The following is a 27,794-nucleotide window of genomic DNA, read 5'->3' as shown; positions in this document are numbered from 1 at the left end:
CGACAATTTGAATCTTCTCCTCATCTTCGATCAAATGCCGTCGTGATATATGTATTAGTCGAGATTTCACCACCTACAACGACAGAACTCTATGAAGCAACGATGAGCCGCATGCACCCACAGGTCGCCATGTATACCGAGCTTTCTAGTGCCGGAGCAGGTACTCCAGCCTCTAACACCACACCAAGTTTATCCAAGGTGAGGAACAGACAACATAAACCTCTGCCCGGGTGCTTCTGCACAGACGTCGTGGTCTCATGTCCTCAATTCTACACATGAGAGAGACATTACCTACAACTGCTTCAACTGCTAACAGTAACACATTCGACTGATTAAAGGTCCCGAGATCTCAACTCAAACCATCATGGCTGAGCAGCATCCTCTCCAAACCGACTGGGACCTTTTCCCTTCCTTCGAGACGCCGCAAATCATCAATAGTGGAAGCACCACCGAAGCCGAAGAAGAGCAAAGGGTCCCTGGGCTTAAGCACTCTGTATGAGCCACCAGATGGAGTCGTGATAGCGGAAATGATCTTTATCCACGGCCTAGGCGGAGGCTCGATCAAGACGTGGTGCGATTCCTCCGGCCCTGCTCCTGCAAGCTGTTGGCCGCGCGACTGGCTACCAGCCGATGCCGAGTTCGAGCACGTTCGAATCCACACATTTGGCTACGAGGCTGATTGGAGGGAGCGGACGCCCAGCATCCTGTCGGTCCATGACTTTGCCCAGTCTCTGCTCGGAGAGATGATGAACCACCAGCTCATCAAGCGGAGCGACGCCGGCATCGTGCTGGTCGGGCACAGCATGGGCGGCTGCGTGGCCAAGAAGGCGTATATCCTGGCCCGACAGGATCCTGCTTGCGCGGACCTCGCGAGCAGATTCCACTCAATGTTCTTCCTTGCGACGCCTCATCGGGGCTCGGAGCTGGGCAAGGTCCTGCGCAACTTGCTGCTAGTGACGGGAGTCTCCAAGCCATACGTCAAGGACCTAGTAGCCAACTCGGGGCCCGTGCTAGAGGTGAACGAAGCGTTCCACCAATACGCCTCGGATCTCCATCTCTGGTCCTTCTTCGAGTCTCTGCCAATGTCGGACTATTCAAACATTCTCGTTGTCGACAAGCACTCGGCCACGCTTGGCTTCGACAACGAGAGTGTGTCGTTGATGGATGCTGACCACCGTACTATTTGCAAGTTCAAGTACCAATCTGATCACAATTACAGAAAGCTGCGCAACGCACTGTTGACTGCGGTCGAGATGATCAAGTCCAATTGTAAGTAAAAACGCCCCTGGCCAGACGAACCGGCCCCCCTTTTGCGTCAATGCGAGAGTCTGGCTGTCTCGGGGCTTTTGTCAAGAGCGACAACGTGGCTGACTTTCCTCGTGCAGCCCCTAGAATGGTTGCCAAAGCTAGACTGGGTCCTTATTTAGGAGTTGACGATTCGTTTGAAGATGATTTGATCATGCATCGCGACGCCAGGCATCCCGAGTCGTGCGCTTGGGTCATACAAGACCCTGGCTTCCGCAGCTGGACGCTCTTTGATCCTGAATCACCACCAATCTACTGGCTTGTGGCCGGGATGGGTGCAGGAAAGTCCATCATGTGCAGTCGTGTTATAGACTATTTGTCCGAGCAGAGTGAGCCTATACGATGCAGCTATTTCTTCATCAAGCGAGGCAAAGGGGAAATGCGCAATCTCTCTACCCTTTTCCTGAGCATTGCTTTCCAAATGGGGCTGCAGGACGCACAAGTCCGGAGGGCCATTACTCGACTTCAAGAAGGAGGAGTTTCTTGGGAGGGCCAAATAGACAAGCTTATCTGGAGGAAGCTGTTTCAAGAGGCCATATTCAATGTCAAGTCGCCATTGACTCACTTCTGGGTTATTGATGGGCTTGACGAGTACTCTGGGGATTCTGACATCTATCAATTCCTCGAACAGCTGCCCCAGCATGTTCGTGTTTTTGTTGCCAGCCAACACACGCCGGAGATACAAGAAGGCATGCTTTCGTTAGGCCAGCGAGTCTCGATACGGATGGTTGATACAAGTCATACGGGTGAGTTCCAGTTGTTTCACTATATCAACAAAATTTCCTGTAAGAATGAGTCGAATGCTAACCAGATCTCCTGACACAAGTCTCCGACATGCGGGCCGTCGTCAAAGCAAGACTCGAGCAGCTGAACCACTTGGAAACAGGTGATGATTTGATATCCCGAATCGTCGAAAAGTCCAACGGCTCGTTCGTCTGGATCCGCTTGGTCCTCAAAGAGCTCGAAACGGCATTCACCGATGAGGATATTGAGGCTATTCTCGAGGAAGTCCCGAGTGACCTGCACGAAATGTACGCCAGAATCTTACAGTCCATTGAGAAAGACAAACGTCGAGCTAAACTGGCAAAGTCCATCCTTACATGGATAACTCTGGCACAGCGGCCGATGACGATCGAGGAGCTTCGCGGCGCAGTGCAGATGGACATTCGAGCTTCGCCGCAGAAGATGGTCCATGCCGCTGTTACTGCATGTGGCCAGTTCGTCATGATCGATCAAAGACTCAGATTGCATCTTGTTCACGATACAGCGAGACAATTCCTTTGTCGGGCAGATCTACCGTCGCAGTTTGCAATAACGCCGGCGAAAGACCATGGACATCTCGCAGCACTCTGCTTGGCATACTTGGCGAAACATCTACCAATTGACCGATCTGCTCAACGTGCCGAATCCTCTTTTCTCTGGTACGCGGCAGAATGTTTTTCGCAACATCTGGCCAAGTCGGATGCAGGAGAGCCTCTGTACCCGGGCACAATCACTCAATTCTTGGACGAATGGGTGCTCCATTGGATTGAGAGCTTGGCTCAGAGGCGCAAGCTTGGCGTTGCCGTCCAGTCAGCCCTCCATATCGAAAGATATGCCGATCGCGGCAAAGACGAGGGAACATGGTCGGACCACGATATCGTGCGTCTTAAGGGCTGGACCTCTGATATTTCACGGGTCGTCCTGAACTTCCGAGAGCCCTTGCTCAAGAGCCCTGCCGCGATTCACCACTTAGTACCTCCTTTCTGCCCTACAGATTCATTGATCCATCGCCATGCTTCTTCCCTTGGAGACGCAGAACTGGCGATACTCGGGTCGCGAGACCAACAATGGAACGAATGTCTCATGTGCGTCGAGCATGAAGCCTTGGTGGAAGTCGTTGCGTGCGGGAGGCACCATGCTGCCATCGGGTTATCTACCGGCTTCATCACTGTTTACGATATGGCCTTGCTTCAAACCACCATCGAGGTCAAGTTCCTGAACTCGCAGCTGAAGCTGGTTGGCTTCGGATGTGAAGACAAATATCTTGCTGCTACTGGCTCCGGACAAGCTGCCATTTGGGACACCAAGACAGGGACTCTCAGATATACTTTTGACTGCGGCCCAGTTCTGGCGTTCAGTTTCAGCATGGACCACTTCATTACCGTTTCGTCGTCCGGGTTGACCGAACAGAGGTGAGTAGCTTTACCATCCTTGGGACTTGATATGTCCTCCCTCGCTCACGATGAAACAGAAATCTCGAAACGAAGGAGCCGGTCATACTTCCATGGAGTACATTTGACAACATTTGTATCGACGCGCCTTTGCCATCGTCAGCTGCATGCGAGGCCAGATCTGACGAGACTTGTCCGCAGCGTTTTGCCGTCGCCTTCTACAGTAGCGGTGACATCTATCTCATGGACATCAACGAGCGATCTGTTCAAGGAGTCCTGCACGCGCCTGGACCACATTTTGCAAAGGAGTTCTCTTTCAATCCTAGCCCTGCAAAGCATCTTCTCGCAGCTTCCTATACGGGTGGCGGGCTTGCTATTTTCGATACGAGCACGATGTGCCAGATATACTACAAACCTGACATATTTGCCAATCATGTGTCATGGACTACGGATGGTCAACATCTGGTCATCGGCTTGGGAGAAACTGCCTACACACTTGAAGTATACAAGGTCTGGATTTCGGATGCCGTCAGCCTCGATTTCGTATGTCAAGTGGATCATCCTGGAATACCTATAACGCCGCTCGTGGTCGCCAGCCGGGGTAATCGCATCATTGGTGCCCACAGTCGGCGTAGCCGCATATGGGAGTTCCCTATGCTTGACCTGAAGGGAGGTGAGGAGAGCGAGGATGCAACGGCTGATGACGATTGCCATAAACCTGAGCTGCTGCCTCGAGAGTGTCAGGCAGCATCGGGGTCCAATAACGCTTCTATTGCAGTCATGGCTCTTTCTGACAACGGCTGTGTCGTGTTCTGTGGGACAGAATCCGGAGAACTCGTGGCTTTCTCTGCTCTAGATGGGTCACGGATTGCAGTGCTTCACCAAGAACATAAGTGCGCAATAACCAGCCTTGTCATGGTCCAGGACACTGAGGGACCTTTGATCATTACAGGAGACGAAGATGGCTTCGTGGTGTTTGCCGAGACTGTGTATGAGCGAGGCGAATGGGCAAGTGCGAGAATCGAGCTCAAAGCCAGATGTGGCAATCTCGTCGAACAGATGCTGTTGAGTCCATCGAGAGAAAGGTTGCTCGTTATCACACTGTCTGCGTCTGAACTCTGGAGTCTGCCGTCCAAGCAAAAGCTGGAGAGCCTGCGTGTGCCCAGGAGCTCGGCAAACTTGCGGCGAGCGGTGCAGTTCCCTTTACTGGACGACAGGTTCATCATATTGGAAGACTCACGGAGCCATGTCTTCTACTGGCGCGATTTCACACGAGCCTCGGAGGGAACACTGAGTCTGTATCGAGATGGGCGGCTTCCCGAGCCAGAGTATGCCACAAACGCATCCTATCTCAGCAATGACTGTGTGGTCGTGGAGAAGCTGGCTGATCCGTTGACGGGAATCCGCACGAACTGCTGGGACACGAGCAGCTTCCTCGCTGCTGGTGAACAAGCAGTCGAAGCCATACCGAGACGTGGCCTACAAGCATTGAGCTGCGTACTGGGCGATATCATCTCCGTCATCGACTCTACTCTCGTATTTCTTCACAAGGAGAGATGGGTCAGCACCGTGGACTTGGACACGTTCCATCTCACCATGGAGGTGAGGAGGCATTTCTTCATTCCTCCCGAGTGGGTGAGCATCCTGGGCTCGGTCGTCTGCGCCCTCACTCGGGAGATGAATTTGGTCTTCGCCAGCAAGCAGCATGTGGTTGTTGTCAAGGGGTGGATGGGGAGATGGGAGACTGATTTGCTTGGGCATTTCGATATGGATGCTGAATGGGAGGAATATGCTGGGACGGATATATGGGTGACCGGGCGGCCGCTTCGTTGATGTGGAGGAGAGGACTTGGGATTTATGGACAAGAGCGGGATTGATGCACCTGTAACGCTGCACATCAAAAATACTACTCATACTTCGTACATGTAGCCGCTGTACTTTTTTAAGGTACCTAGCAATTGAGCATTTTGAGTCTTAACAAGTCGATAAACTGCGACGCATGCATCGACAAGCGCTTACTCGCCCGTTAGGCGCCCAAGTACATGTGGATGACGCTGTAATGCCTTGGGTACCTAAGACTGCAGATCCCGTTTGGATGTCGAGCCGGCCTCTGAATGGCTGCGCGGGGAAAACGTCGCTGTAACACAGCCGTGTATGTAGGGCATCAAACCGCCCAGGGCCAACAGCCTACAGTTACATACATATTAAGTCGACATACCACATGTGACCTGGAATCTGAATCATTCACTGCGACACTGAAAAGACGCCGGCGGGCTCAAAGCGCCCAGTGACACGACAGACGGCCCGGAATGCTGCAGGCAGCTGCGCTTTGCTCCATCCATCCATGCCGTCCATGATCTGATACTACCTACAGTGACAGTAGGAAGTAGTAGAGGTAAGGTAAGGTACTAATAACAGGGAGCCCACGGCTGGAGGGTTGCTGCGCCTGCACCAGCGCCACACCCGCAACTGCCGCCTCCAAGACCCCTCCGACGCATTTAAACCACATGCACCATCTGGCGATCTATCATCGTCGGTACGACTACTCGCAACTTCGCGTTGGCGCAGACATCACTACAGGTTCTTTGCCTTATCCACCCAACTCAAGCAGTCGTCGACTTGCCAGTGGCGGCGCCCCTCAGAAGACTTTCTTTTCAGCAGACAACAAAGCACAACATGGCCACGGGCATGCGAAATAAGAGAGTGGCCAAGGAGCGCCAGAAGGTCGGTAGCCCTTTTCCCCGTCCAGACTCCCTCCGTCTTCGTCGTCGCTTGCTGGAGGCGTCTCGCATCAATACCAAACGACCTTGAAGCGCTGACAACGCCCACAGATAGACAAGTTTGGCCTGCCGCCTGGCATCGAGCTCGTGGAAGGCAACGACCTCAAGGAATGGCTCTTCGATATCCGCGTCCTCGACAGCAACCCCATCTACGACGGCAACATCTTCCGCCTGAAATTCGTCTTCTCCGACACTTATCCCATAGGTAAGTAGGCAGGCAGAAGCCTTCATCTGCCGGCTCTCCGCATTCGCATGTGCTGCCGAAACTAACAATCTTACTCTCTCAAGAACCCCCCGAAGTGACATTCATAGAGAGACCGAACCGCCCCATCCCCATCCACCCACACATCTACTCGAACGGAATAATATGCCTCGATCTGCTGGGGAACCAGGGCTGGAGCCCCGTGCAGAGCGCCGAGAGCGTCTGCATGAGCATACAGAGCATGCTGACGAGCAACACCAAGAACGAGCGACCGCCCGGCGACGAGGAGTTTGTGCGGGGGAACAAGCAGCGACCCCGAGACATTGAGTTTCTATATCACGATAATACTGTGTAGTACCACCCCTCGGCCATGGATAACGCGGCTCTCTCGGGATGTTTTTGGCTTTCTTCTTGGAGGACTCTTGCATTGATTTAGCGGCCACGAAAGGCTCATCTGGCGTTCTTTCTTTGTTCCTGCGTCCATCTTTGTTGTCTTGACGCAATCACTCACTGGGGGGGAGGTCACGGGTCCTTGCATGCATCTGGTACGGCTAATCACAGGATCAGATCCTGCTGGTTATTGAGGCTTTGAGCGATGGTCTTTTTTCTCTTCTATCGTCCTGTTCATCTATACCTGCAGCTATCGTGGAGTATGCTATCATGCTCGCCAAGTCCACCGCAACAGGTCATACCAAATCGGCGGCGAGGGGGCATTTAGGCGCATGCACAGCGGCGCAACTTTGGGGTCCGGAGGCTGGCGAGGAGGAGCTCCTGTCATGTAAAGCTTCATCCAACCTTTTTTCTTTTAGGACGCCACTAGGGATTCGCAACGATCATAGAATTGACTCTACTTCTTGCCCATGGTCTCCCTTGCATATGCATCGTCGTCAGTATCGATACATGCTTCAAAGATACCAACATGCACCTTTTCGCTGTGGCAGCTGCTCATGGGAGGAATTCCCATAAAGTGGCATGACTGGCTTCCATCCAACGCTACGCCCAACCGATGCAACATATGACGTCGTCCCTCGGCTTGTCGTCTGCCAACCACAGGCCAAATGAACCGCTAAACTGCCAGCTAGCTCTCTCCAGGGCTGTTTATAGTGACAGCAGCCCGCGTTTCAGTGGCTGAACAGCATTCAATCAGCTGCCCGCTGCCGCAATGGCAGAGCTGCGGGGCTCCCCGCAGGCGCTTCACCGCCCTGGCCAGGGGGGGGTTTTGGGGCACCTTGAGCTCCATCCAGCTACATACAACCTCGCGCCTCTGCGACCTGCCACTGGAAACTGAGCTCCCGAGCTGCCTCAACCCGCTCCCCGCCTTGCACAATCATGGCGCCGCGCGCGGAATTCAGCACCGAGCAGGTCCGGGGCAAAGCGCGCAAGGACCTGCTCTACCTGCTCGAGGGTGTAAGTAAGGCTCACTAACCCCCTCCCATCCCTCTCGTCCTCTTCGTTTCTCGGCCTTGGAAGCCTAGCTGGCTACTAAACACACAGCTTTTAACGCATCTCTACCTCTGTAGGTCCGCGGCAAGAAGAACCTCGTGTTTGACCGCAGCCTGGTCGGTCCCATCGGCACCATCGTCAAGGTTGCCACGCTGCAGGAGTACGGCGTCGATAAGTTCTTCATCCTCGAGAACAACAATGTGGATGCGAGCCAGCGCAATGTCGTCTTTGTCGCCAGAGGAGAGTGCGGCCGGCATGCGGAGGCCATAGCAGGTAAGACGCGACTCACGGTGCGCATGAGATATCAGGGCTGTTTCAAGCTCTGCCCAATGGTGCTCTCCAATTCCATGTAGAAGAAGAACCAACTGCTCGTCGGCAGAGACGTAGCCCTCTGGACTGTAGGCTGAGTGAGCTGACGCAAGTTTTACCCCTCCAGCTCAGATCAAACGAATACAGCGGGAGAGTCAGACAACGCACGACTTTCACATATTCTGGGTGCCCCGGCGCACGCTCGTGTCCGACCAACTGCTCGAGGAAGCCGGCGTCCTCGGCGACATTAACATTTCGGAGCTGCCGCTGCTCTTCTTCCCACTCGAAGATGACGTTCTATCGCTCGAGCTGGAGGATTCCTTCAAGGACCTCTACCTGTCCAAGGACATCACCCCCAACTTCCTGATGGCCAAGGCGCTCATGGAGGTGCAGCAGAACCACGGCCTGTTTCCCAGAATCATCGGCAAGGGCGACAACGCGAAGCGGGTGGCGGACCTCCTCGTGCGCATGCGCCAGGAACGGCTGGCTGGCGATGACGGAAGCGATGTCAAGACGGCGCTCACCCCCAGCACTACCAATGAAAGCGTCATTATCATTGACCGCGAGGTCGACTTCGTCACGCCGCTGCTGACACAGCTGACGTATGAGGGCCTCATTGATGAGATTTTTGAAATTCAGAATAACCAGGCCAAGGTTGACACGACCATTGTGGGAGCTCCAGCACAGTCTTCCACAGCCACATCGCAGAGTCGAAAGCGGACGGTCCAGCTCGACTCCAGCGACAAACTATACGAGCAGCTGCGAAACGCCAACTTTGCCATCGTCGGCGGGCTTCTCAATAAGGTCGCCAGGCGCTTGCAAAAGGTTCAGTCCGATTACGAGAGCAAGCACAAGACAAAAACGATTGCCGAGCTCAAGGAATTCGTGAGCCAGCTACCCGGCTACCAGCAAGAGCATCAGAGCGCAAGGATACACACGGGTCTCGCAGAGGAGATTATCAAACACACGCGGACGGATCTGTTCAAGGGCCTTCTAGAGGTCCAGCAGAATCTCGCTGCTGGTGCCGATCCGTCGTCGCAATTCGACGGCATCGAAGAGCTGATAGCCAGAGAGGCTCCCCTGCGAGAGACTCTTCGGCTACTCTGCATATACTCGTGCATATCCGGAGGGATCAAGCCCAAGGACTTGGAGCAGTTCAAGCGACTTATACTTCAAGGATACGGCTACCAGCACCTCCTCACGCTCAACAACCTGGAGAAGTTGCAGCTGTTTTTATCACGCTCGTCTCCGCTTGCGGGAATGATACCAATGACAGCCAATTCTGGCGCTGACGGGACCAAAACCAACTACGCATATCTACGGAAGCAGTTACGCCTGATTGTCGACGAAGTGCAGGAGGACGATCCCAACGACATCGCATACGTGTACAGCGGCTATGCCCCTCTCTCCATCCGACTTGTGCAATGCATTCTTCAAAAGCAGTACCTGCTGTCTATAACCAAGGGCAATGGCGCAGCAAATGCTAGCAGCGTTGCCCCGGGGGCGGGAACACAAGGATGGCACGGATTCGATGAGGCTGTCAAGCACGTTCGGGGGCAGACTTTCTATGAGCTTCAGAAGGGCGAGGATAAGGCCGTCAAGGCCAGGGCCCTGTTGTCCGGCAGCGGGCAGAAGCAGACAGTCTTTGTCGTCTTTGTCGGAGGTGTGACGTTCACGGAAATTGCCGCGTTGAGATTCATCGCGAAGCAGGAAGAGAGTAAGCAGCAATCAAAGGTGTGGTATGAGCCCGGTCAGCACTCACGGCTAACATGTATATCCTCCCCAGGTCGGAGAAAGATTGTCATCTGCACAACTTCTATCATCAGCGGAAACAGGATGATGGACGCGGCAATCGAGAAAGAAGCGTTCGCGCGCAAGGAGCCGACGTTGCCCAGCAGCCCTTAGGCGGACGGATATCGGAGTCGAGATACGATGTTTTGGGAGTTGGCGGCGTACTGGTTCGGTGAGGGTCTAAAGTGTCGTTGGCGGGGCATGAGAGCATCTTGAGCAACATTTTGATATGACTTGCGGTCTTTCTTTCCTCCTCTTACTCCCCCCTCCCTTTGGAACGTCAATCGGGCTGCCTCGTCGCTGATGCCAGAGTGGTCTGAAGTTCATCGTCGCGAGATGCCCGGCGGATTACTTCCAGTAGAGAGAGCGCGCCCCACAGCAGCGAGCATCGCGATTGGACTGACTGCGCTCACGTGACCATGCCTATTCCCTGAATTCAGCGTTCTTGAGGGGCCGCGATGAGCTGATGGCTCTATTATTTCCTGCTCATTGGCCCTTCCTTGGAGTAAAATACAATCCGCGGCACCGCTGAAGTCGGTCTATTACCACTTGAAGGCCTGTTCCGCAGCCCGAGAATCATTGATCCCGGCTCGTCCCGCTGTTGCATCGCAGCCCTATGGCCTCTGTCCCGTTAGATACGCTCCTGAGCCAGTGAACCCTCCAGACGACTTATCGTGCCGCTTACAGACACATTCCTGGGTTCAGGTATTATATACGCCGCGAGTGAGAGCAAACCCGGTCCGCTTGGCTGACAACCCCGACAAGACAGGAGGTTCTCATGGCAGATTCCCCCATCATATGATGCGTCTGCCCAGCGTCATGCTGTATGGTTGTCATACTGCCGAGTGTCCTAGTCGATGATCACCGTCTCTCCATCCCGACATCCGCACAGTCTCTCATATATCGACACCGACCACAACCCCCAGCCGCTGTCAGAGCAGGCGCCTGGGCCGGAACAGACCACTCGCCATGGCAACTGTTGTCGAGAGTCATCTCAGCCTAGAAAAGGAAGTGCCGATTGGACCGACCTTCTCGCACCCCACGCAAGACACGGACTCTTCCTCTTCGATATCAAGCCTAGCGGCCGAGTCCGTCGCCAAGAGCCAGAGCCAGGTGACGGCGTCGCCCAAGAGTGTCTTGAGCTCTCGCCGGGTGTCTGGGCTGGGCTCGTCGGATGAGTCGTCGGAGGTGGCGCCCGAGATTGTTGTGTGGACGGAAGACATGGAGTCGGAAGATATGGATTTGAGCAGCGGCTTATCGAACCATGACACGGAAGAGTCTTCCAGCATGCATCTTGACACGGAGTGAGTCTATACCAACCGTCTATCCACCCAATTGAGAAGAAGAAAATCACAAATTTTCCATCTCTTGGGAAGCATCATCTTCCTTTCTTTTTTTTTTATCCTCCTTGTCCATTTCTCTTTTTCCGTTCAGTTTGTCCAAGTCTGTTCTAATTGATTGACTTTTTCCATCACCCGAGTAGTGATGAGAAGCTCCAGCACGGCGACGATATCCCGCTGCCAGCCGAGCCTACAGAAGACGCCATTGCTCAGTCGTTCACTTCGTCGCACTCCTCCTTGTCGGACCTTTCAGAGGTTCTATCTTCACCTTCCATTGTCTCTAGTAAAGCCACAACGCCTATCGAGACTGAGATACCTAGCCGCCCACAGATCGGTGGGATCACACAAACTTTTTCGGCCTCGTCATCCTACCGCCATGATATCGAACGGTTGACCTTCAATGTTCGACCGAAGTCATCTATCCCGACAGACATCCCGTCCTACCAATATGCCAGCGAGTGCATCGCCGCGGCCGAATCATCACGGCTCAACCCGTACGCTCTGCATCCCGAAGAGTATCAATTTCTACGCCACCATATATCCCACTCTCAGGTTACGACATACCTGAACATCAGAAACGGCATACTGCGCATGTGGATGAAGCAGCCGTCGGTCGGCGTAACGCGGCAAGAGGCGGTCGGATGTGCCAATGCTCGATGGTTCGACGCCGCGAGCGTATGCTACGACTGGCTCGTTCGTCGTGGCTATATAAACTATGGCTGCGTACAGCTGCCTGAGCCCCAGCCCGACTTTAGGGGGAACGAGCCACCTACAAAGAAGCGAAAGACCATTGCTGTCATTGGAGCGGGCATTTCAGGTCTGTCTTGCGCAAGGCAGCTAGATGGTCTCTTTAAGCAGCACGCCAGCCATTTCTACTCAAGAGGAGAGGAGCTGCCAAAAGTGGTCATTCTCGAAGGTAGAGGCCGAGTTGGAGGCAGAGTATATTCCCGCGAGTTTAAGACAAGGCCTGCCACGAGTGAACCCGAGTTCAAGGGCAAGAGGTATACGGCCGAAATGGGCGGCATGATCATCACGGGCTTTGATCGCGGGAATCCCCTGAATGTCATCGTTCGTGGACAACTGGGCATACCCTACCACGCCCTTACAGCCGAGACCACAATCTATGACAGCAATGGCAAACCAGTAGACCCAGTAAGGGATCTCCTGGTTGAGAAGCTCTACAATGACTGTCTAGATCGCGTCAGCGAGTTCAAGTACAAGTACCAGCCCTCCAAGGTGATTGAAGGCAACCGTGACCTGCTCGACGAGGGTCGGGATAGCCTTGGAGATGGTTCCAAGACCATCATACAAGCTGAGGAGGCCACCGCCGCGCTACCCGATGCCCCTTCAGTGTCCCAGCAGAACGTACCCGAGACCGTGAACATGGTTCCGGTCTCTGCAGACAAGCTGACGGGCCGGGTGCACACCGAGCCCGGGGTTCCTGGGACCATCAAGGCATCAGAAAAGGCAAAGCTGATGGGCTGGAACATCAAAGCCGGGGCGGCGGACAAGGCAAACCTCGATTTGACCCAAGCCACCGCTTTGGAAGGGGCAACATTGGGATCTGTCTTGGACTACGCCATTACCCAGTACAAGAATATCGTCGACCTGAACGCGCAAGATCACCGGTTGATCAACTGGCACATTGCCAACCTAGAGTACAGCAACGCCACCAATCTGCACAACCTGAGTCTCGGCCTCTGGGACATTGATGCAGGCAACGAATGGGAGGGTCACCACACCATGGTCGTCGGCGGGTACCAGAGCGTTGCCCGTGGCCTGCTCCAGTGTCCGTCGCCGCTCGAAGTGAAGACCAAGTTTGCCGTGCAGAAAATCACCTATCATGGCGAAGGCTTCGACGGCCCCGCCAGCATTGAAAGCGAAGATGGCACGGTAGTAGAAGCAGATGCTGTCGTCTGCACCATACCTCTTGGCGTCCTCAAGCAAGGCACGATTCAATTTGAGCCGCCGTTGCCTTCCGAAAAGGCGGAGGCAGTTCGCCGATTGGGCTTCGGCATCCTCAACAAGGTGGTGCTGCTCTACGACAGGGTGTTTTGGGATTCAGACAGGCACATCTTCGGCGTGCTCAGGGATGCGCCCAACCGGCATAGCACATCCCAGCAGGATTACAGCACGAACCGCGGACGCTTCTTCCAGTGGTTCAACGTCACCAACACCACGGGTCTGCCCTGCCTCATCGCACTGATGGCCGGAGACGCTGGCTTTGATACGGAGCATACGAGCAATGACAGCCTAGTCGCCGAAGCCACAGACATCTTGAGGAGCGTCTTTGGCAAAGACGTTCCTTACCCCATAGAAACGGTGGTTACCAGATGGGGGTCCGATCGGTTTGCCCGAGGCAGCTACTCTTCAGCCGCCCCCGACATGCAGCCAGACGACTACAATGTCATGGCCCAGCCTGCAGGCAACCTATTTTTCGCCGGAGAGCATACCATCGGCACGCACCCGGCGACCGTTCACGGCGCCTATCTGTCGGGACTGCGGGCCGCCTCCGAGGTTCTGGAGTCAATGATCGGTCCGATCGAGGTGCCGACGCCTCTTGTGCTCCCGAGGGACTCACTACTGCTGCGCAAACGTAAGGAGGCGGCCAAGGATCCCCGACAGGCACGCTTGGAGGCATACGAAATCGAGGTCTGGGAGCATGTCCTCTCGAAGATTGGCGAGCGACCGCTCCGCCCAAACAAGGTGGCCGGCAGCGCCTACATCCTCTTCAGCAAGGCTCACTTTGAGGCCGCCAAGAAGAGATGCGAAGAGAGCCGCAAGCCCGGCAGGGGCCGGTCCATACCCAACGAGGTCCGCATCATGACGTCCCGCATGTGGAAAGAGGCGACGCCGGAACAAAAGAGGCCGTACGAAGAGCAGGTCGCCGAGCAGAAGAAGCGCTATCTCGAAGCCATGCAGGAGTACAATGAGCTGGCGGAGAAGTGGGATCGCCAGGCCATGGCCCTGCGCGCCGCGTACGAAGAGGAGCATCCCAGCGTGCCGGGCCCCGAGGAGGAGGGCGGCCCCGAGGATGCGTCTTCGACGATGGCGCAGAAGCGGAGGGCGAAGAATGTAAGTTATGCCGAGGGCGGAGATACCGACGCGGATGCATGAAGTAATGCAGACTACTGGAATTGCTGGTTTTCTGTGGTCTCGTCGTCCATATCCTGTCTGGCTTAAAACTTGCTTGATGGCTGTATATATGTGGCGTTTGGATGGTTGGGTCCCGCAGGATTTGTAGAAACCCCCGTTGATACAAAAAAAGTGGTTTTGCACGAAGAGAGAGAGAGAGAGAGTCGATTCAGCCTCTGGTTCCATGGCCGGATAAACACGCACTGGATGGCTGTAAGCGAGGTATCGCGTACATATCATATGAGGCAATCCACTTGAATCAATCATTTATCTCGTCATCTGGCTTTGACAAGTAGCTTGTGTCTCTGCCGTGATTCCAACTCGTGATGCTTTGTGGTCTGTCTACCAAGGAAATTTTATTTGTGGCTTCGATACACTTGACTTTTGAGGGAGACACCGCACTGGGGTAACCTCTCGCTTTTGTTAATACAAGGATTGTGTTTTTTTTTTTTTGTTGGTTCTCCGGCACGCCAGTTCTTTTTAGAATATGTAGCTCTGCTTTCTACCAAGTACAAAAAAAAGAAAGAGGAAAATAATAAAAGAAGACTATGTGTATATTATGTTTCTCTCTTTTTCTTTTTTTACATTTCCTCGGAAGCAATGGCACCGGTGATAATCTCGACCAGCTCTCCGGTAATGACAGCCTGTCGGGTGCGGTTGTACAGGATCTGGTACTTGCCAATCATCTCACCGGCGTTCTTGGAAGCGTTCTGCGGGATTTTTCGTTAGCATCGCTGGAAAAAGCCGTTGATTGAGGGGGTTGTCAAAGCTCACCTCCATGGCGTTTCGTCGGGCAGACTGCTCGCAGGCGTGGCCCTCGGCAAGAGCCCAGTAGAGGGAGTTGGCCAGGCTGTACTCGCGCAGGTTGCCAAGGGACTCGTCCTCGACCTCAAAGGCAGAGAGGTTGGCTGTTTTCCGAGAGTGTTAGTGAAAGAAAAAAAAAGAGCGTAATAGCAGCGTTTCGAGGAGTGATGACATACGGGACTGGGCAATGGCCTCCTCGGAAAATGCCTCAATAAAGGTAGGCTCGTAGCTGGTGGCGTTGATGAACTTGTTGTACAGGATCTTGACGTCGGTGTACTCGGTGGGCAGCAGGACGATCTGGTCGGCGATGGCCTGGGCATCGGCAAAGGTGGGGATGTCCTTGCCGACGCCGGCAAAGGAGAGCTGGATCTCCTTGCCGTTGGTGCGCTGCAGCTGGGCCTTGCACTTCTCGCCGATGATGACGAGGTCGAAGCCCGAGGGCTGCTCGGCGTACATGCGGCGGATGGTGCGGCTGAGGCCCGAGTGGATGCCGCCGCAGAGGCCCTTGTCGGAGGAGCAGACGATGACGAGCGACTTCTTGTCCTCGGCCTCGGCGGCCGCGGTCTCGGCCGACTTGAAGACCTCGTTGGACGCCTCGCCGTACTTGCGGGAGTCGTTCATGCTGCGGGTCGCGCGGGTGAGCTTGGTGGAGGCGACGACCTTCATCGTGTTTGTGATCTTCTCGATGTTGCGGATGGACTTGAGACGGGTCTCAATCTCACGGAGCGTCGCATAGGTGGCGGCGGTGCTGGGGCCAGCGGCGGCAGCTCTGGTGTAAAAGAAGCATTCCATTGTTAGTGTTTCCATGAACCGCAGGATAATGACGCTTTTTTTTTGATGTTTGTGTTTTCTCCTCCTTCCACCTCGTGTCCTCCTTTCTCCTATCTTCTCCTCAATGCTCATCATGTGCTCCCTTGTCCCTCCTTCATGCTGGGCTTGTTCATGTCGTGCCGCCTCACGGATCGCGCAAACCTTTGGTCCCGCGGCTATAACAAATTTCTTATAGATGCCAAAGTGGGCACAAACGAGAGAGAGAGAGAGAGCGAAAAACTCACCGGGAGGGAGCTGCAGCGGCGGCGCGCAGAGCCGGTCGGGCAGCCCTGGACAACATTCTGGCAGGAGTGGACGGTTGATCGAAGCCCTCTGGCCGGCGCAGACCCAATTGATCGTGACGGGGGGAGGATCAATTGGAGAGACGGGGATGTTCGTGGGGATGCAGCTCGGAGGTGGTGAGCGATTGATTGCAGTTTTGCTCGTTTTGCCGGCAAATCGACGGGAAAGCACGGGTCCCGCAAAGTGTGTTGTACCTCTGTACCTTCTGTGCTTCTGTGCCTCTGTAAAGGTACATCCGGTCTGTACCCTCGCGATTGCCAGCTGTGGTGGGTGGTGCAGCCTCGCCCTTGCACTAACGCCACTGGCAGCGCTTTGCTCGCAAAAGTGTTAAGCCTCCAATCGCGATGAGCCCCCCGTTATAGCGATAGTGCGGTGGGCCAGTCCACTATCGCTATATCCCGTCTCGAGACGCAGGCGCTGTAGACGACTACTTAGGTAGATGCATAAGGCTTTTTCAACAGCCGGCCGAAAACACGAGGCGATTCCATTCTTCTTGCCCTCCTCTTCCGCCCAGCTCTTCTGCGTTCCTCAGGCTCTGCTTCGCCCCGGGGCTGTCGAGGTTCACTTCTCGCCAGCCTGCTCTGACTCTCGCAGATCTGTTCTCCCCTCTGTTCTGCCGACTTTCCCTCGGCTTCTCGCTTGCCAATCGCGGCTCTCGCATTCCCTTCGTCGCTCGCGCCTCTTTCAGAGCCTTGCGTTCGCCGAGTGCCAGCTGGTCTTCGCTGCAAGCCATGGCTTCCGACAGCTCAGACGATGACCGGCCTCTCGCCAGGCCAAACGGCCGTCGTAAGTTGTCCCGAGTTTAGACATGTTGACGATTTCTTTTCTTTTCGATTCCTTCGGTTTCTCGACCCCAAGTACTTCCTGAACCCACGCGACTGCGCCAGCGCTTACATGAGACGCATCGATCCCATGTCCAATCGCGGCGCAAGTAAGCGAACCATTGGCACTTGGCTAATCGCAGGCATCAACTCTAGTGTCGTCCTCCAAGATATCTCGCGCCGAAGACATCGCCCTGGATAAGTCCGTCTCCGCGAAGGGCTCTGGGATGGCCGGACTGTCCATCCGTAATGGACCTGTCGAGAATGGCGAGATGGATGTGGATTCGACGGCGACCAACGGTTCCAAGCGCAAATCGCGAGGCTCCCTGATGAAGTCATACAAGGAAGAATCGGAAAGCGATGGCGAGCCTTTGGTAGGTGATGCCCTTCTTCATGACGATGACAAGGACACTAGGGAGGCACGATCAGCTAACGGCATCGGCATGTAGGCGAAACGACAGCGATCAAATCAGGACTCCGATTCGGATGACGAGCCCATGGTCAAGGCTAGGTCGCAGAAGCTGCCGCCCTCATATAAGGAGACCGCGCTGCCCGAGAGCTCTGACGATGAGCAACCTCTGGGTGTTAAGCTCGCGAAGAAGAAGGCTGACATTGAGAAGAAGGCGGACAAGGAGGCCAAAGCTATCCGTGCCAAGGAGGCCAAGGCCAAGCCGGCACCGAAGAGGGCCGTCAAGGACGAATCGGATGACGATCTGCCCATCGCAGCCAAAAAGCGGCAATCAAATGGCACAGCTGCGAAGAGAAAGTCCACCGGAGTGAAGAAGGACGAGTCTGACTCCGACGCTCCCATTTCCAAGAAGTCGAGATCAGTTTCTGCTTCGGCCAAGGGGAAGAAAGCCACTCCGGCAAAGGATACCAAGAAGGCCAAGTCCAAGGAGCCCAGCGAAGAAGCGGATGAGGAGGAATTCGAGTGGTGGAACGCGCCCAAGAAGGAGGACGACAGCATCAAGTGGACCACCCTCGAGCACAACGGAGTTCTCTTCGCGCCGGAATACGAACCCCTTCCGAAGAACGTCAAGATGTACTACGATGGCCAACCCGTCACCCTCGCGCCCGAAGCAGAGGAGGTTGCCACTTTCTGGGTAGCCATGATGACGCCCGCGTCCTCACATCACCTTGAGAATCCCACCTTCCGCAAGAACTTCTTTGCCGATTTCTCCGAATACATCAAGAAGTCAGGTGGCGCAAAGGACGCCAAAGGCAACAAAGTCGACATCAAGAGCCTGGACAAGTGCGATTTCTCAAAGATCCATGAGTACTGGACGGCAAAGATCGAGGCTAAGAAGAACATGACCAAGGAGGAGAAAGCGGCTCTCAAGGCTGAGAAAGATAAGCTCGAGGCTCCCTATCTCTACTGCATGTGGGACGGAAGGAAGCAAAAAGTAGGCAACTTCCGAGTGGAACCTCCCAGCTTGTTTCGTGGACGAGGCGAACATCCCAAGACTGGCAAAGTCAAGGCCCGAGTGATGCCGGAGCAGATCACCATCAACATCGGCAAGGAGGCCAAGGTTCCCGAGCCACCGGCCGGACACAAGTGGAAGGCTGTCCAGCACGATCAGAAGGCTACGTGGCTTGCCATGTGGCAGGAGAACATCAACGGCGCCTACAAGTACGTCATGCTGGGGGCTGCTAGCGATGTGAAAGGACAGAGTGACTTCAAGAAGTTTGAGAAGGCTCGTGAGCTCAAAAAGCACATTGACAAGATCCGCCGGGACTACACCAAGGATCTCAAGAGCGAGGTGATGGCGGACCGTCAGAGGGCAACGGCCATGTACTTGATCGACAAGCTTGCTCTCAGAGCTGGAAACGAGAAGGACACGGAAAACGAAGCAGATACCGTTGGCTGCTGCTCGCTGAAATACGAGCACATCTCCTTGCAGCCTCCGGACCAAGTCACATTCGACTTCCTGGGTAAAGACAGCATTAGGTACAATGAAACGGCACGTGTTGATCCGCAGGTCTTCAAGAACCTCAAGCTGTTCAAGAAGGCTCCCAAGACGGACGGCGATGACCTCTTTGATCGCCTCAACGTAAGCTACAAGATAACCCGTTTACCGGTAGCGGTATTGCATGCTAACCTCATGTTTGCTAGACGTCTCAACTGAACAAGCATCTCAACAGCTACATGCCCGGACTGACTGCCAAGGTCTTCCGTACCTACAACGCGTCCTACACCATGTCCGAGCTGCTCAAGGAACTTGGGAAAGATCCGCGCTCTCGAGGCACCATTGCAGAGAGAGTGAAGCTTTACAATGACTGCAACCGCAAGGTGGCCATTCTTTGTAATCACAAGCGAACTGTTGGCGCATCGCACGAGCAGCAGATGCAGAAGCTTGGAGATCGGGTAAGTCATGTTCCTGCTGTGGTCATTCTATCTGTTCAGCAGTAAAGGGGCGAGAGCAATGCTAACTCATTCATCAGATCAAGGGCCTCAGGTATCAGAAGTGGCGGACCAAGAAGATGATTCTCGACCTTGACCCGACCCAGAAGAAGAAGAAGGGTGCGGCCTGGTTTGAGAAGGACGAAGATCTCGACGACGAGTGGATCAAGGAGCATCAGCAGTTCTTGATTGAGGAGCAGCGCACCAAGATCACGAAGAAGTTCGAGAAGGACAACGAGAAGCTCAAGGCCAACAAGGAACGACCTCTCCCGGAGAAGGAGCTTAAAGAGCGCCTCCAGGCCGTCAAGGAACTCGAGGCCAAGTTCAAGAAGGAGAACAAAACCAACAAGGTCGAAGCCGAAGGCAGGGGCGTGACAGTAGAGAAACTCTTGGCTTCCATTGACAAGATTGACGAGCGCATCAGGATTCTGGAGACGCAGGCCGAAGACCGCGACGGCAACAAGGAGGTTGCGCTGAGCACTTCAAAGATTGTAAGTTTCCGCTCAGCACTTTTATTGTCGCAGCAAACACAACCATACTAACCTTATGGCCGCAGAACTACATCGACCCTCGTCTGACGGTAGTGTTTTCGAAGAAGTTCGACGTTCCTATTGAGAAGTTCTTCTCCAAGACTCTCCGAGACAAGTTCCGATGGGCCATCAAGTCTGTCGAGGACGCGGATGACTGGGAGTTTTAAGGGCAGTCTCTGCTCCCATGACGGAGGCAAGAAGCGAGACACAGGTATTGCGCTTTTCTTCGCCAAAAGTTGTTCTTTCTATCTCCCTTTTATGCATCTCATCTTTCCCTTTACTGCCTTACTTTTATTAGTTTCACCGCACTATTTCATTTCTCTCGCAAGAGATATATACATGTCACAGTAGAGGTGGTTACTGCCCACCTCAGAAACACGGCCATATCGGGTAGACGCGGCGCAACAAGACGACGACGACACTTTGCAAGTTATTTAATTTTGCTTTTCCTTTTGTTTCTTTTTTCCTCTTTTGCTTTAATGCATCACGGCTCCACGAACAGTGTACGATGGAGTTAGACTGGACGGCGAATCATGGATCATGGAACGCACACAGCGAAAACAGGTGACGCGGGGGGGAAAGGGAAAGGGAGAGAGGCTCACAGAGATATCTTTTTTGTTTCCGAAGGGGGTTTCAGGACGATGTACGCTTTGATGAGGTAGTGGAATGCTAGAGGGGGAGTCAAAAGGGTTAAGAAAGAACCTTATACTTATAGGTTGGAAGTAGGGAACACATCAGGAGACAGAAAGAAAAATTACCTAACCTCCTGGGAAATGGAGACAAGGAGGTCATTCACGAGAACTATAGCTAGCGAGACTGCGGTTTGGAACGTTTCTTCCGACTCGCAGCGCATGCCGTAGCGTTTAATTGACTTTTTGTTATGTTCAAGGACTTGTTTGCTAACCAAGTGTATGTCCATGTCAAACATGATAATCTTAAATGCAATTACCGCAGCCTTGAGAAGATCGTGATGTGTTGCCTCTTGGTCACTCAATGAGTGAAGTCAATAATCCTTCTGGATTGATGTTTCAAGAGGCCCAAGACTACCAGTCCGCCTACCTGTCTTCACCGAATATTGGCCTAAAGTCGGCCTAAAGGTCTTTCCTAGAAATGCCCAAGAAGTACAATTATGTTCATAGGGAGTTCATATGTATATACATCTATCTCATAACGAAATGGTGCCGTGCTTCCCTTGTTGTCGCCGTCTATACAACTATCCAAATCTCAAGATATATTTAAAACAACGCCGTGAAGAATGCATTCCCCGTTTGGAGCACTCATCTTTTGCTTCCTTGTCCAGAAAGTCCCCAAACACAGAAAAATCGCCTTTCCAATATATACACACCCATCACTCATCACACATTGCCCAGGTGAACCCATACTCCGCTTGCTCGTCGTAAAGTCGTTATAATCTTGCAGCAAAGGCCAACGCGCCAATCATCAAGTGGCTCATCAAAAGCACCAACAGCGTCTGCACAGGCACGCCCGCCGACGCCGCGCCATTATCACGCGCAATCTTGCCGTCAGGGTTCATATGCCAACCGCTGGGTATGGTTCCAGACGTTGGAGTGGCGCCTGCAACCCACGGCCAGCCAGTCTGTGTGGCTGTAGCCGGGCTCTTGTCCGTGCCGATGCCACCAACGGGAATGGACAGGACGATCGTCGGAGTGCTGGCGGCATTGCTATTGCTAGCCGTGACGGTGAGAACATTCTTGTTGCCGGTGTTGCCGTTGACCTGGCCACCGACGGCTTGAATCGACTGCCACGAGCCAGACTTGTCGCCATAGACATACTGCTTGCCGGTAGAGTAATCTGAGACGGTGATGCTCTGCACCATCATGCTAAAGGGCCCCTTGCTGTAATCAATCGGCCCCATGGCCCATTTCACAGTGCCGGGAGCATTGGTGTTCGGATCGCCTCCGGCCCAGGAACCAAACTTGACCTGCATCGGAGTCTGCGGATACTGATTCGCCTCAGCATCAGCCGGGGTCAGGGTGCGCAGCACAGAGTCGCCCGCCATCCAGATGATCCTGTCCTGGGTCCAGTCCATGGTGTACTTGATCCATTCTGTTTGGGTACCCGAGACGCTGTGGAACTGTCCGCGGTTGTACGTGGTCGTCTGGCCCTTGCCAAAGTAGTTGGACTGCACCTGATCTGGCTCGGCACCGAGACACTCCAGATCAATCTCATCGAGATCATCGGACTGCAACACCAATGACGAGACCATGCCGGCCCCAGGGGCAGCCTTCATCGTCACCTCGACGCGGCCAAACATGATGTAAAACACGGACGCGAGCTGTGGAGCGTCACCGCCGCGCGCCACGGTAAATGAGACGCCGTTGCTGTCATACGTTGGCGAGCCAGAAGCAACAAAGGAGTTGACGGCGCCCTTGGTAAAGTCCACATTGATAGTCATGCCCAGTGCCGTGTCCGCAGGACATCCCGCTGTTTACAGTTAGCCAGCGAATCCCATACTCCCTCCATCTATCGGATGGCACGGGCGATAGATCAACTTACAGGATGTCAGCGGGTTGCACTGGCTCCAGGTCTGCGCCAGAACAGCTCCGGGCAACGCCAGTGCAGCCATAGCGGCGCAGGCAACGCTCGCCACACGTCTCATGGCTGCAAGGAGAAGCAGCAGGAAAGCGACGGGGTGTGATCAACCAAGGAAAAAGAGAGATGTGAGGGAGAGAGAGAGAAATGGCTCTGCTGCAAGTGATGCAGCTTTCTTGCAGCCTGTGCCGCAATGGCCGAATCCTAGCGCCACGCAGGGGAAAACTCTCCAATATTATAGTGAACACACTCTAGGAGGTGGTGGACTGCGAGAATGCTGGAGCTCAAGCCTTGGTGTTGCGATCACCTGCAGTAGTACCTAGCTGGCTCAGCCTTTCTTTTTGTTTCTCTCTAGCCAGACTAACACCGCAAAAGCAGCGGCAAGTGATCGGAAAAGGATGCAAGGGATGCCCGTGACAGCGAGTGACTTGGAGTCGCTTTAGGCTATTCTTTCAGCATTCCAGTGCCCGATAAGAGGGAGGGACAGCTGGAGAGGATAACCTAAGAGATACCGCAGTAGAGCGAGTATTCGGTCAAGATTGGGAGATTTTGTGCAAGAGGGAGCCAGAAAGATCCAAAAGACGCAGGTTCTGAGCAAATGGCTGGTTATAAGCGGGGGCTCTGCACCTTCCCAGCCACTCGAGTTGCCCAATTGTGCTCGTTTTCGTCATCGAGGCCATTCTGCCAAGGCAGGTGCGCAGCAAGAGTACGAGAATAGCACCTTCTTACGGCTGGTAGCTGCCGTGCTTCGTGGTTTCTCTGGCATCTTCTCTGCTCTTCTCAATCTCTCCTTCCGTCTCTCAACATCGTGTAAGTACATAATAGCAGAGAGAGAGACACACACACACACTGGCAGGTGCGGTCGGAGTTGGCAAATCCCTCCCTCGCATCAGAGACCCCACCGCAAGTATTTCTCATGCAGCGCTGGTTCCTGCCTTGCGATTGACTAACAATAATGGAAACGCACTCTTTGTTCAATTGATTATCCTTGGTAATTGATAAACTACTCTCTTGTCGACGTTCACACTTTTCCTCATTCTCCGCATAATGCATATGCAGCCAGCGGTAGTGGTGCCAGACGCCTTTCCTCTCTCTCTCTCTCTCTCTCTTCTTCATCGTCTCCTCCATTCCCCACGAGCGGCTCGCTTTTGGCGGTCAACGTGCCGCCTGAGGGGAGTTTGAGCGAGTGACAGCTGGCCGCGCACGCAAAAAAACGGCCAAAGTACCCAGCAGCGTTAAAGCGGGTGGTTGGGACCTGGCGCATGTTGGCCACGACCGGCCCCGCCAGCCGCGAGCCGATTGGCCAGCGCTGCTCGAAGGCCTAAAAGCGGGGCCCGGCGCCGAAGAGAGCGAACGACTCGGTGAAGTCGCAGCCCGCCCCGGCTTCCGGCCTACCCTACAAGGACTACTACCACTACTGCGCAACACGCGCGAGGGCAGCAGCGGGACGTGATCGTGTGTCCATCTGGGCTTCTGACGTGGCCGCCGGCGGTGGAGGCAGAGAGAGCGGCCGGCAGCATCCAGCGGGACATGCGGTGAAGGCCCGTCCCATTGTGCCGTTTACCAGCTGCAGTAGCTTGACGGGGTCTTGGGGTGCAAGCAAGTCCTTGGACGCAGCGCTGCTGTACGAGTACTACTGTAGTAGGTGGTACTATGTATTCGCAACTTCGCATCACCAGCTATGGGGACCCTTGGGAACGACGTCCACCCGCCCCGTTCGTGACGTGTGCAGCTCTGGGACGCCATCACCAAAGTGCCATGATGCCTTGCTCGCATGTCGTGGGAGGAGTGGTAGTATTAGCAGTGGGAATCATGCCGCACTAGGAATTGCTTCTTCCAGATCCGACGGCGGCCACGATCACAATGCTCGACATGCGAGGCCGGAGACGCCATCAACGTCAGCGAAACCGGCGCAAGCACCACAAGTACAAGCATGAGGCACACACACCCCGCGGCCTCACACCCGGATGCAGGGAACGGGCCCTTGCAGTCCCCAAGGACACAGCATCTCGCAGCCCGCCGCCGGTTTGCGGGCACAAACTGGATGGCAGCGCACTGGGAAATATTGAGACAATGGCCCAATATCACAGACACGGCTTCGCATGTAGGGAGACAACTGGCCGTCTCCGCTGCGCTGCCCAAGACCCAGGACCCCTCCTCCGGTAGGGCACGAATTCCCACAGCACCCATGGAGCATTGGCAGTGTCCTTGGTCAACGCGGGGCTCATGTCAGGAATTCTCTGGTTTTCGCCATGGACTTGATACCAATGCAATGCGGCAAAAGAGTCTTTGTCGAGCAAGAAAGGCTACCAACCGCTTTGCTAGCCGTAGATAAGTGCCATTGCTCATTCGACCGTTAGATTGTTGGTATAACGGTAAGTGCTCCATACCAGTCGATGCAAAAAAAGCAACGATAACTGTCGTTGTTTTGCTTTTTACTCTGGGTTTCGGCCAACCAGAACATATGTATGTCGTCCTTCAAGCCAGACGGGATGAGCAACGGGACAGAATTCTCTCGCACATACCTGTACATACGAGGTAGTCAAGTACCAGGTAGTACACAGAGCCCACTGCATTTCTCACCACGAAACAGAAGCATTGACCTGTGATGATGCACGTTGCACGTACGCAAGTCCTTGCAGGAATGGAGGCCCAACCTACCATTGGCGACGGCCTTTCCCCAACTTCGAGGTGGCAAAATAATCCAGTGCAACTTCGGGTTAGTACGTGACTGATCCATAAGGAGCAGGTCGTGGAAAGTCAAGCAAAGAAGTTGAAAAGGAAAAAAGAGGTAGTAAGAAATCGTGACATCGTCAGACGCACACGGGAGTGCTGCCCACATTATCACGTTGCCGGCGTCAAAGCGTGCAGCAGTGATCTTGGATCTGTGACCCCTCCATCTCGTTTGCTTCTGACTGTACTGTACCCCTCCAAATGGCCAACGGGTGGTGGACAAAAATGCCACTTGTCTCATGCGTGATGTTGCACAGCGATGACACGCTCGACGGGCAATGGCCATTGCGTCTTACCTAGGTATGTGTGTGTATGTATGTGTGTGACATCAAGAGAAGAAAAGTCTACAGCGACTTTTCGCAGCCAAGACTTGCCTGTGTGTCCGCACTAATATGACCAGTGCTCGTTCCATGTAGTATATCGCACAGAGGGCAACATAGACCAATGGTGGGATCAGCATCCTGATACTAGTGCTCGACTGGACTGAGACCTTCTCAGATCGAGGTGAATCAAAAGAGGCGCTACCCGGATCAAGCTGGTCTTGCCCGTGATCTCAAACAGTGAGACAATTGGACGTCTGAGCTTGTCTCTTGCCCCAACATATCGCACCGAACCGACGGACAAACGCAAACCTGTCCATGGGCGTGTGCGAAGCAAATATCAAAACCCCAGAGGTGCTGTCACTCCCAATCGCAAGCCCCAATACTTGTACCGTCCCCCATCATTATTACCGCGTGAGCCGAGTCAAAAAGGAAAGGAAGAAAGGAAAAAAAAAAAGCAAACAAGAAGCGATTTCCAATACTAGGTAGAACAACAGAGACACTTGTACCAGAAAGACGCACTGCATGCAGCTCACATGTAGTCAAAACTAGTGCCGTAACATCAACAACACAGGCGTGAAGCTAAAGCACAACAGGCGTCAAGTCATATCAACTTGTCATTCTGCGGGCAACCCAAGCATTGGTCCAAACAAAGGTTGCGCACCACTTCGTCTTGTCCAGTTTCGGCCGATGATCCGCACAATCCTCGAACCTTGGACTTGCGTGTGGCGTGCGGGAAGACACGAGCTGCGACGTGAAGCATAACGCCACGGTATGAGATTTCGGCACTTGAGACACCTAAAAATACCTACCGGTAAAAGAGGGAGAGAGGAAAAAGAAACGACGTCGGAAAAATCCTGTTTTTGCACAGTTTTTTGTTCCTGAAAGGAAGGGAAAATTGTCAGAAATCAGTTTGTGAGAGCAAAGATGTGGTTCCTTGGTCTGCTCTAGCCTCGGCGTCTTTTGTCTCAGCTGTCATTTGAGGCGATTGACACGCCAGACTGGTTATGAGAAGGAGAACGCTTCCCCGTAATAGTGACATGTCGGAAGTGCTATGGCAGAAGTTGACGCGCGTAGCAGTTGATCTGAAACAGACAAAAGGGCAGACGGAAAGCAAAAAGCAAAAAAAAATGCCAAGGGAGAACAGCAAAAGAGTGGCAATGCGGAGGTACATACTCCCCGCTGGCTCCCAACGGTTCACGCTGGTGAGGCAAAGACACCATCGCGTAGGTACGATGGTCAGATATCATTCTGGGCGTAACAGGCGACACAGAGTAGTCGTATGCCCCCGAGTGCAAACGCAGTTGAGTGGCAAGAAAAGACCCAATCGCAATGGGCCTCCATCATCACCGCACACACAACACACACGGAATCCTGCTCGCCAACCGGATCCCGTCAAGTCTTCCGCTCGCCGGCCCGTGCTCGTATTCCACGTCCGTGCCAGAAGTCATCCAACGCCCATCGGTAATTGACCACGAGGGAAATAAAAACAAACTGTCACTGACACTCTCCCGCGAAAGGGCACCCAGAGACTCGTGCACCGTCGTTCATTGGCCGTCGAAGAGGCTTTCCCCAGCTCCCATTTCCCAGCTCAGCTGGACCACTCGGCTGCGCTGCCGTGGCGTTGTCGTTGAAATGAGAATGAGCCCACACCGACGCTCAGCCACTGCCCGAGGCGAATATGGTAGCCTTGGCCGGGAATCTCATCTCCAGGTGTTCCGGAGCGATATTATCGCAGGTTAATTTTAGAGGATAACCAAGTCGTCAGCTGCTGGCCTCATTCATTGTACTCGTAGGACCTAGGCCTAGGCATGTGCAAGTAGTATGGAGCCGGAGCTTGCATCAGCCTCATTGTCGGGAGATCCACCGGTGACATATAGCAGCTTCTGAGGTCTTATTTAATTTCCACCGTTCCGGACCGAGTCATAACTGCGTAAATAGAATATTGATTGACATAGGCAGAGTGGATTAGAGTCAGTCGCCTGGTATTGACGTTACCTCCGTTGTTTCTATTTTCAAACCCATATAGATTAACACAACTTTTAGAGAGCAATGACACAG

General features: G+C 54.0%; 6 protein-coding genes across 6 annotated transcripts; 4 read left to right on the top strand and 2 right to left on the bottom strand.

Moving 5' to 3' along the window:
- Nucleotides 1–364: 364 nt before the first annotated feature.
- TRIREDRAFT_105628 (uncharacterized protein) lies at nucleotides 365–1,242 on the top strand (the record flags this gene model as incomplete). The annotated part of the gene is made up of 3 exons (XM_006963881.1): nucleotides 365–437; nucleotides 550–1,149; nucleotides 1,220–1,242. The coding sequence occupies 3 exons, from the start codon at nucleotides 365–367 to the stop codon at nucleotides 1,240–1,242; spliced, it is 696 nt and encodes a 231-aa protein (XP_006963943.1).
- A 4,892-nt stretch (nucleotides 1,243–6,134) lies between these two features.
- On the top strand, nucleotides 6,135–7,228 carry TRIREDRAFT_121048 (uncharacterized protein; the record flags this gene model as incomplete). Its single annotated transcript, XM_006963880.1, has 3 exons — nucleotides 6,135–6,182; nucleotides 6,290–6,443; nucleotides 6,527–7,228. The coding sequence occupies 3 exons, from the start codon at nucleotides 6,135–6,137 to the stop codon at nucleotides 6,793–6,795; spliced, it is 471 nt and encodes a 156-aa protein (XP_006963942.1). The 3' UTR covers nucleotides 6,796–7,228.
- Nucleotides 7,229–7,749: 521 nt separating this feature from the next.
- On the top strand, nucleotides 7,750–14,440 carry TRIREDRAFT_76515 (uncharacterized protein; the record flags this gene model as incomplete). Its single annotated transcript, XM_006963879.1, has 7 exons — nucleotides 7,750–7,847; nucleotides 7,961–8,156; nucleotides 8,320–9,909; nucleotides 9,979–10,078; nucleotides 10,490–10,815; nucleotides 10,996–11,287; nucleotides 11,467–14,440. The coding sequence occupies exons 1-7, from the start codon at nucleotides 7,770–7,772 to the stop codon at nucleotides 14,438–14,440; spliced, it is 5,556 nt and encodes a 1,851-aa protein (XP_006963941.1). The 5' UTR covers nucleotides 7,750–7,769.
- A 599-nt stretch (nucleotides 14,441–15,039) lies between these two features.
- On the bottom strand, nucleotides 15,040–16,373 carry TRIREDRAFT_105623 (uncharacterized protein; the record flags this gene model as incomplete). Its single annotated transcript, XM_006963677.1, has 4 exons — nucleotides 15,040–15,168; nucleotides 15,233–15,366; nucleotides 15,439–16,031; nucleotides 16,318–16,373. The coding sequence occupies 4 exons, from the start codon at nucleotides 16,371–16,373 to the stop codon at nucleotides 15,040–15,042; spliced, it is 912 nt and encodes a 303-aa protein (XP_006963739.1).
- A 733-nt stretch (nucleotides 16,374–17,106) lies between these two features.
- TRIREDRAFT_76514 (uncharacterized protein) lies at nucleotides 17,107–20,947 on the top strand (the record flags this gene model as incomplete). Its single annotated transcript, XM_006963878.1, has 6 exons — nucleotides 17,107–17,175; nucleotides 17,340–17,570; nucleotides 17,646–19,247; nucleotides 19,310–19,561; nucleotides 19,639–20,088; nucleotides 20,154–20,947. 6 exons carry the CDS (start codon nucleotides 17,107–17,109, stop codon nucleotides 20,292–20,294), a joined length of 2,745 nt encoding a protein of 914 aa, XP_006963940.1. The 3' UTR covers nucleotides 20,295–20,947.
- Nucleotides 20,948–21,532: 585 nt separating this feature from the next.
- On the bottom strand, nucleotides 21,533–22,714 carry TRIREDRAFT_58239 (glycoside hydrolase family 18; the record flags this gene model as incomplete). The annotated part of the gene is made up of 2 exons (XM_006963676.1): nucleotides 21,533–22,572; nucleotides 22,645–22,714. The coding sequence occupies 2 exons, from the start codon at nucleotides 22,712–22,714 to the stop codon at nucleotides 21,533–21,535; spliced, it is 1,110 nt and encodes a 369-aa protein (XP_006963738.1).
- Nucleotides 22,715–27,794: the final 5,080 nt, after the last annotated feature.

This window comes from Trichoderma reesei (assembly GCF_000167675.1).
Source record: "Trichoderma reesei QM6a unplaced genomic scaffold TRIREscaffold_5, whole genome shotgun sequence".
Lineage (NCBI taxonomy): Eukaryota > Fungi > Ascomycota > Sordariomycetes > Hypocreales > Hypocreaceae > Trichoderma > Trichoderma reesei.
The sequence above is the reverse complement of the archived record's forward strand: the minus strand, read 5'-3'. Positions and strand labels throughout refer to the sequence as shown.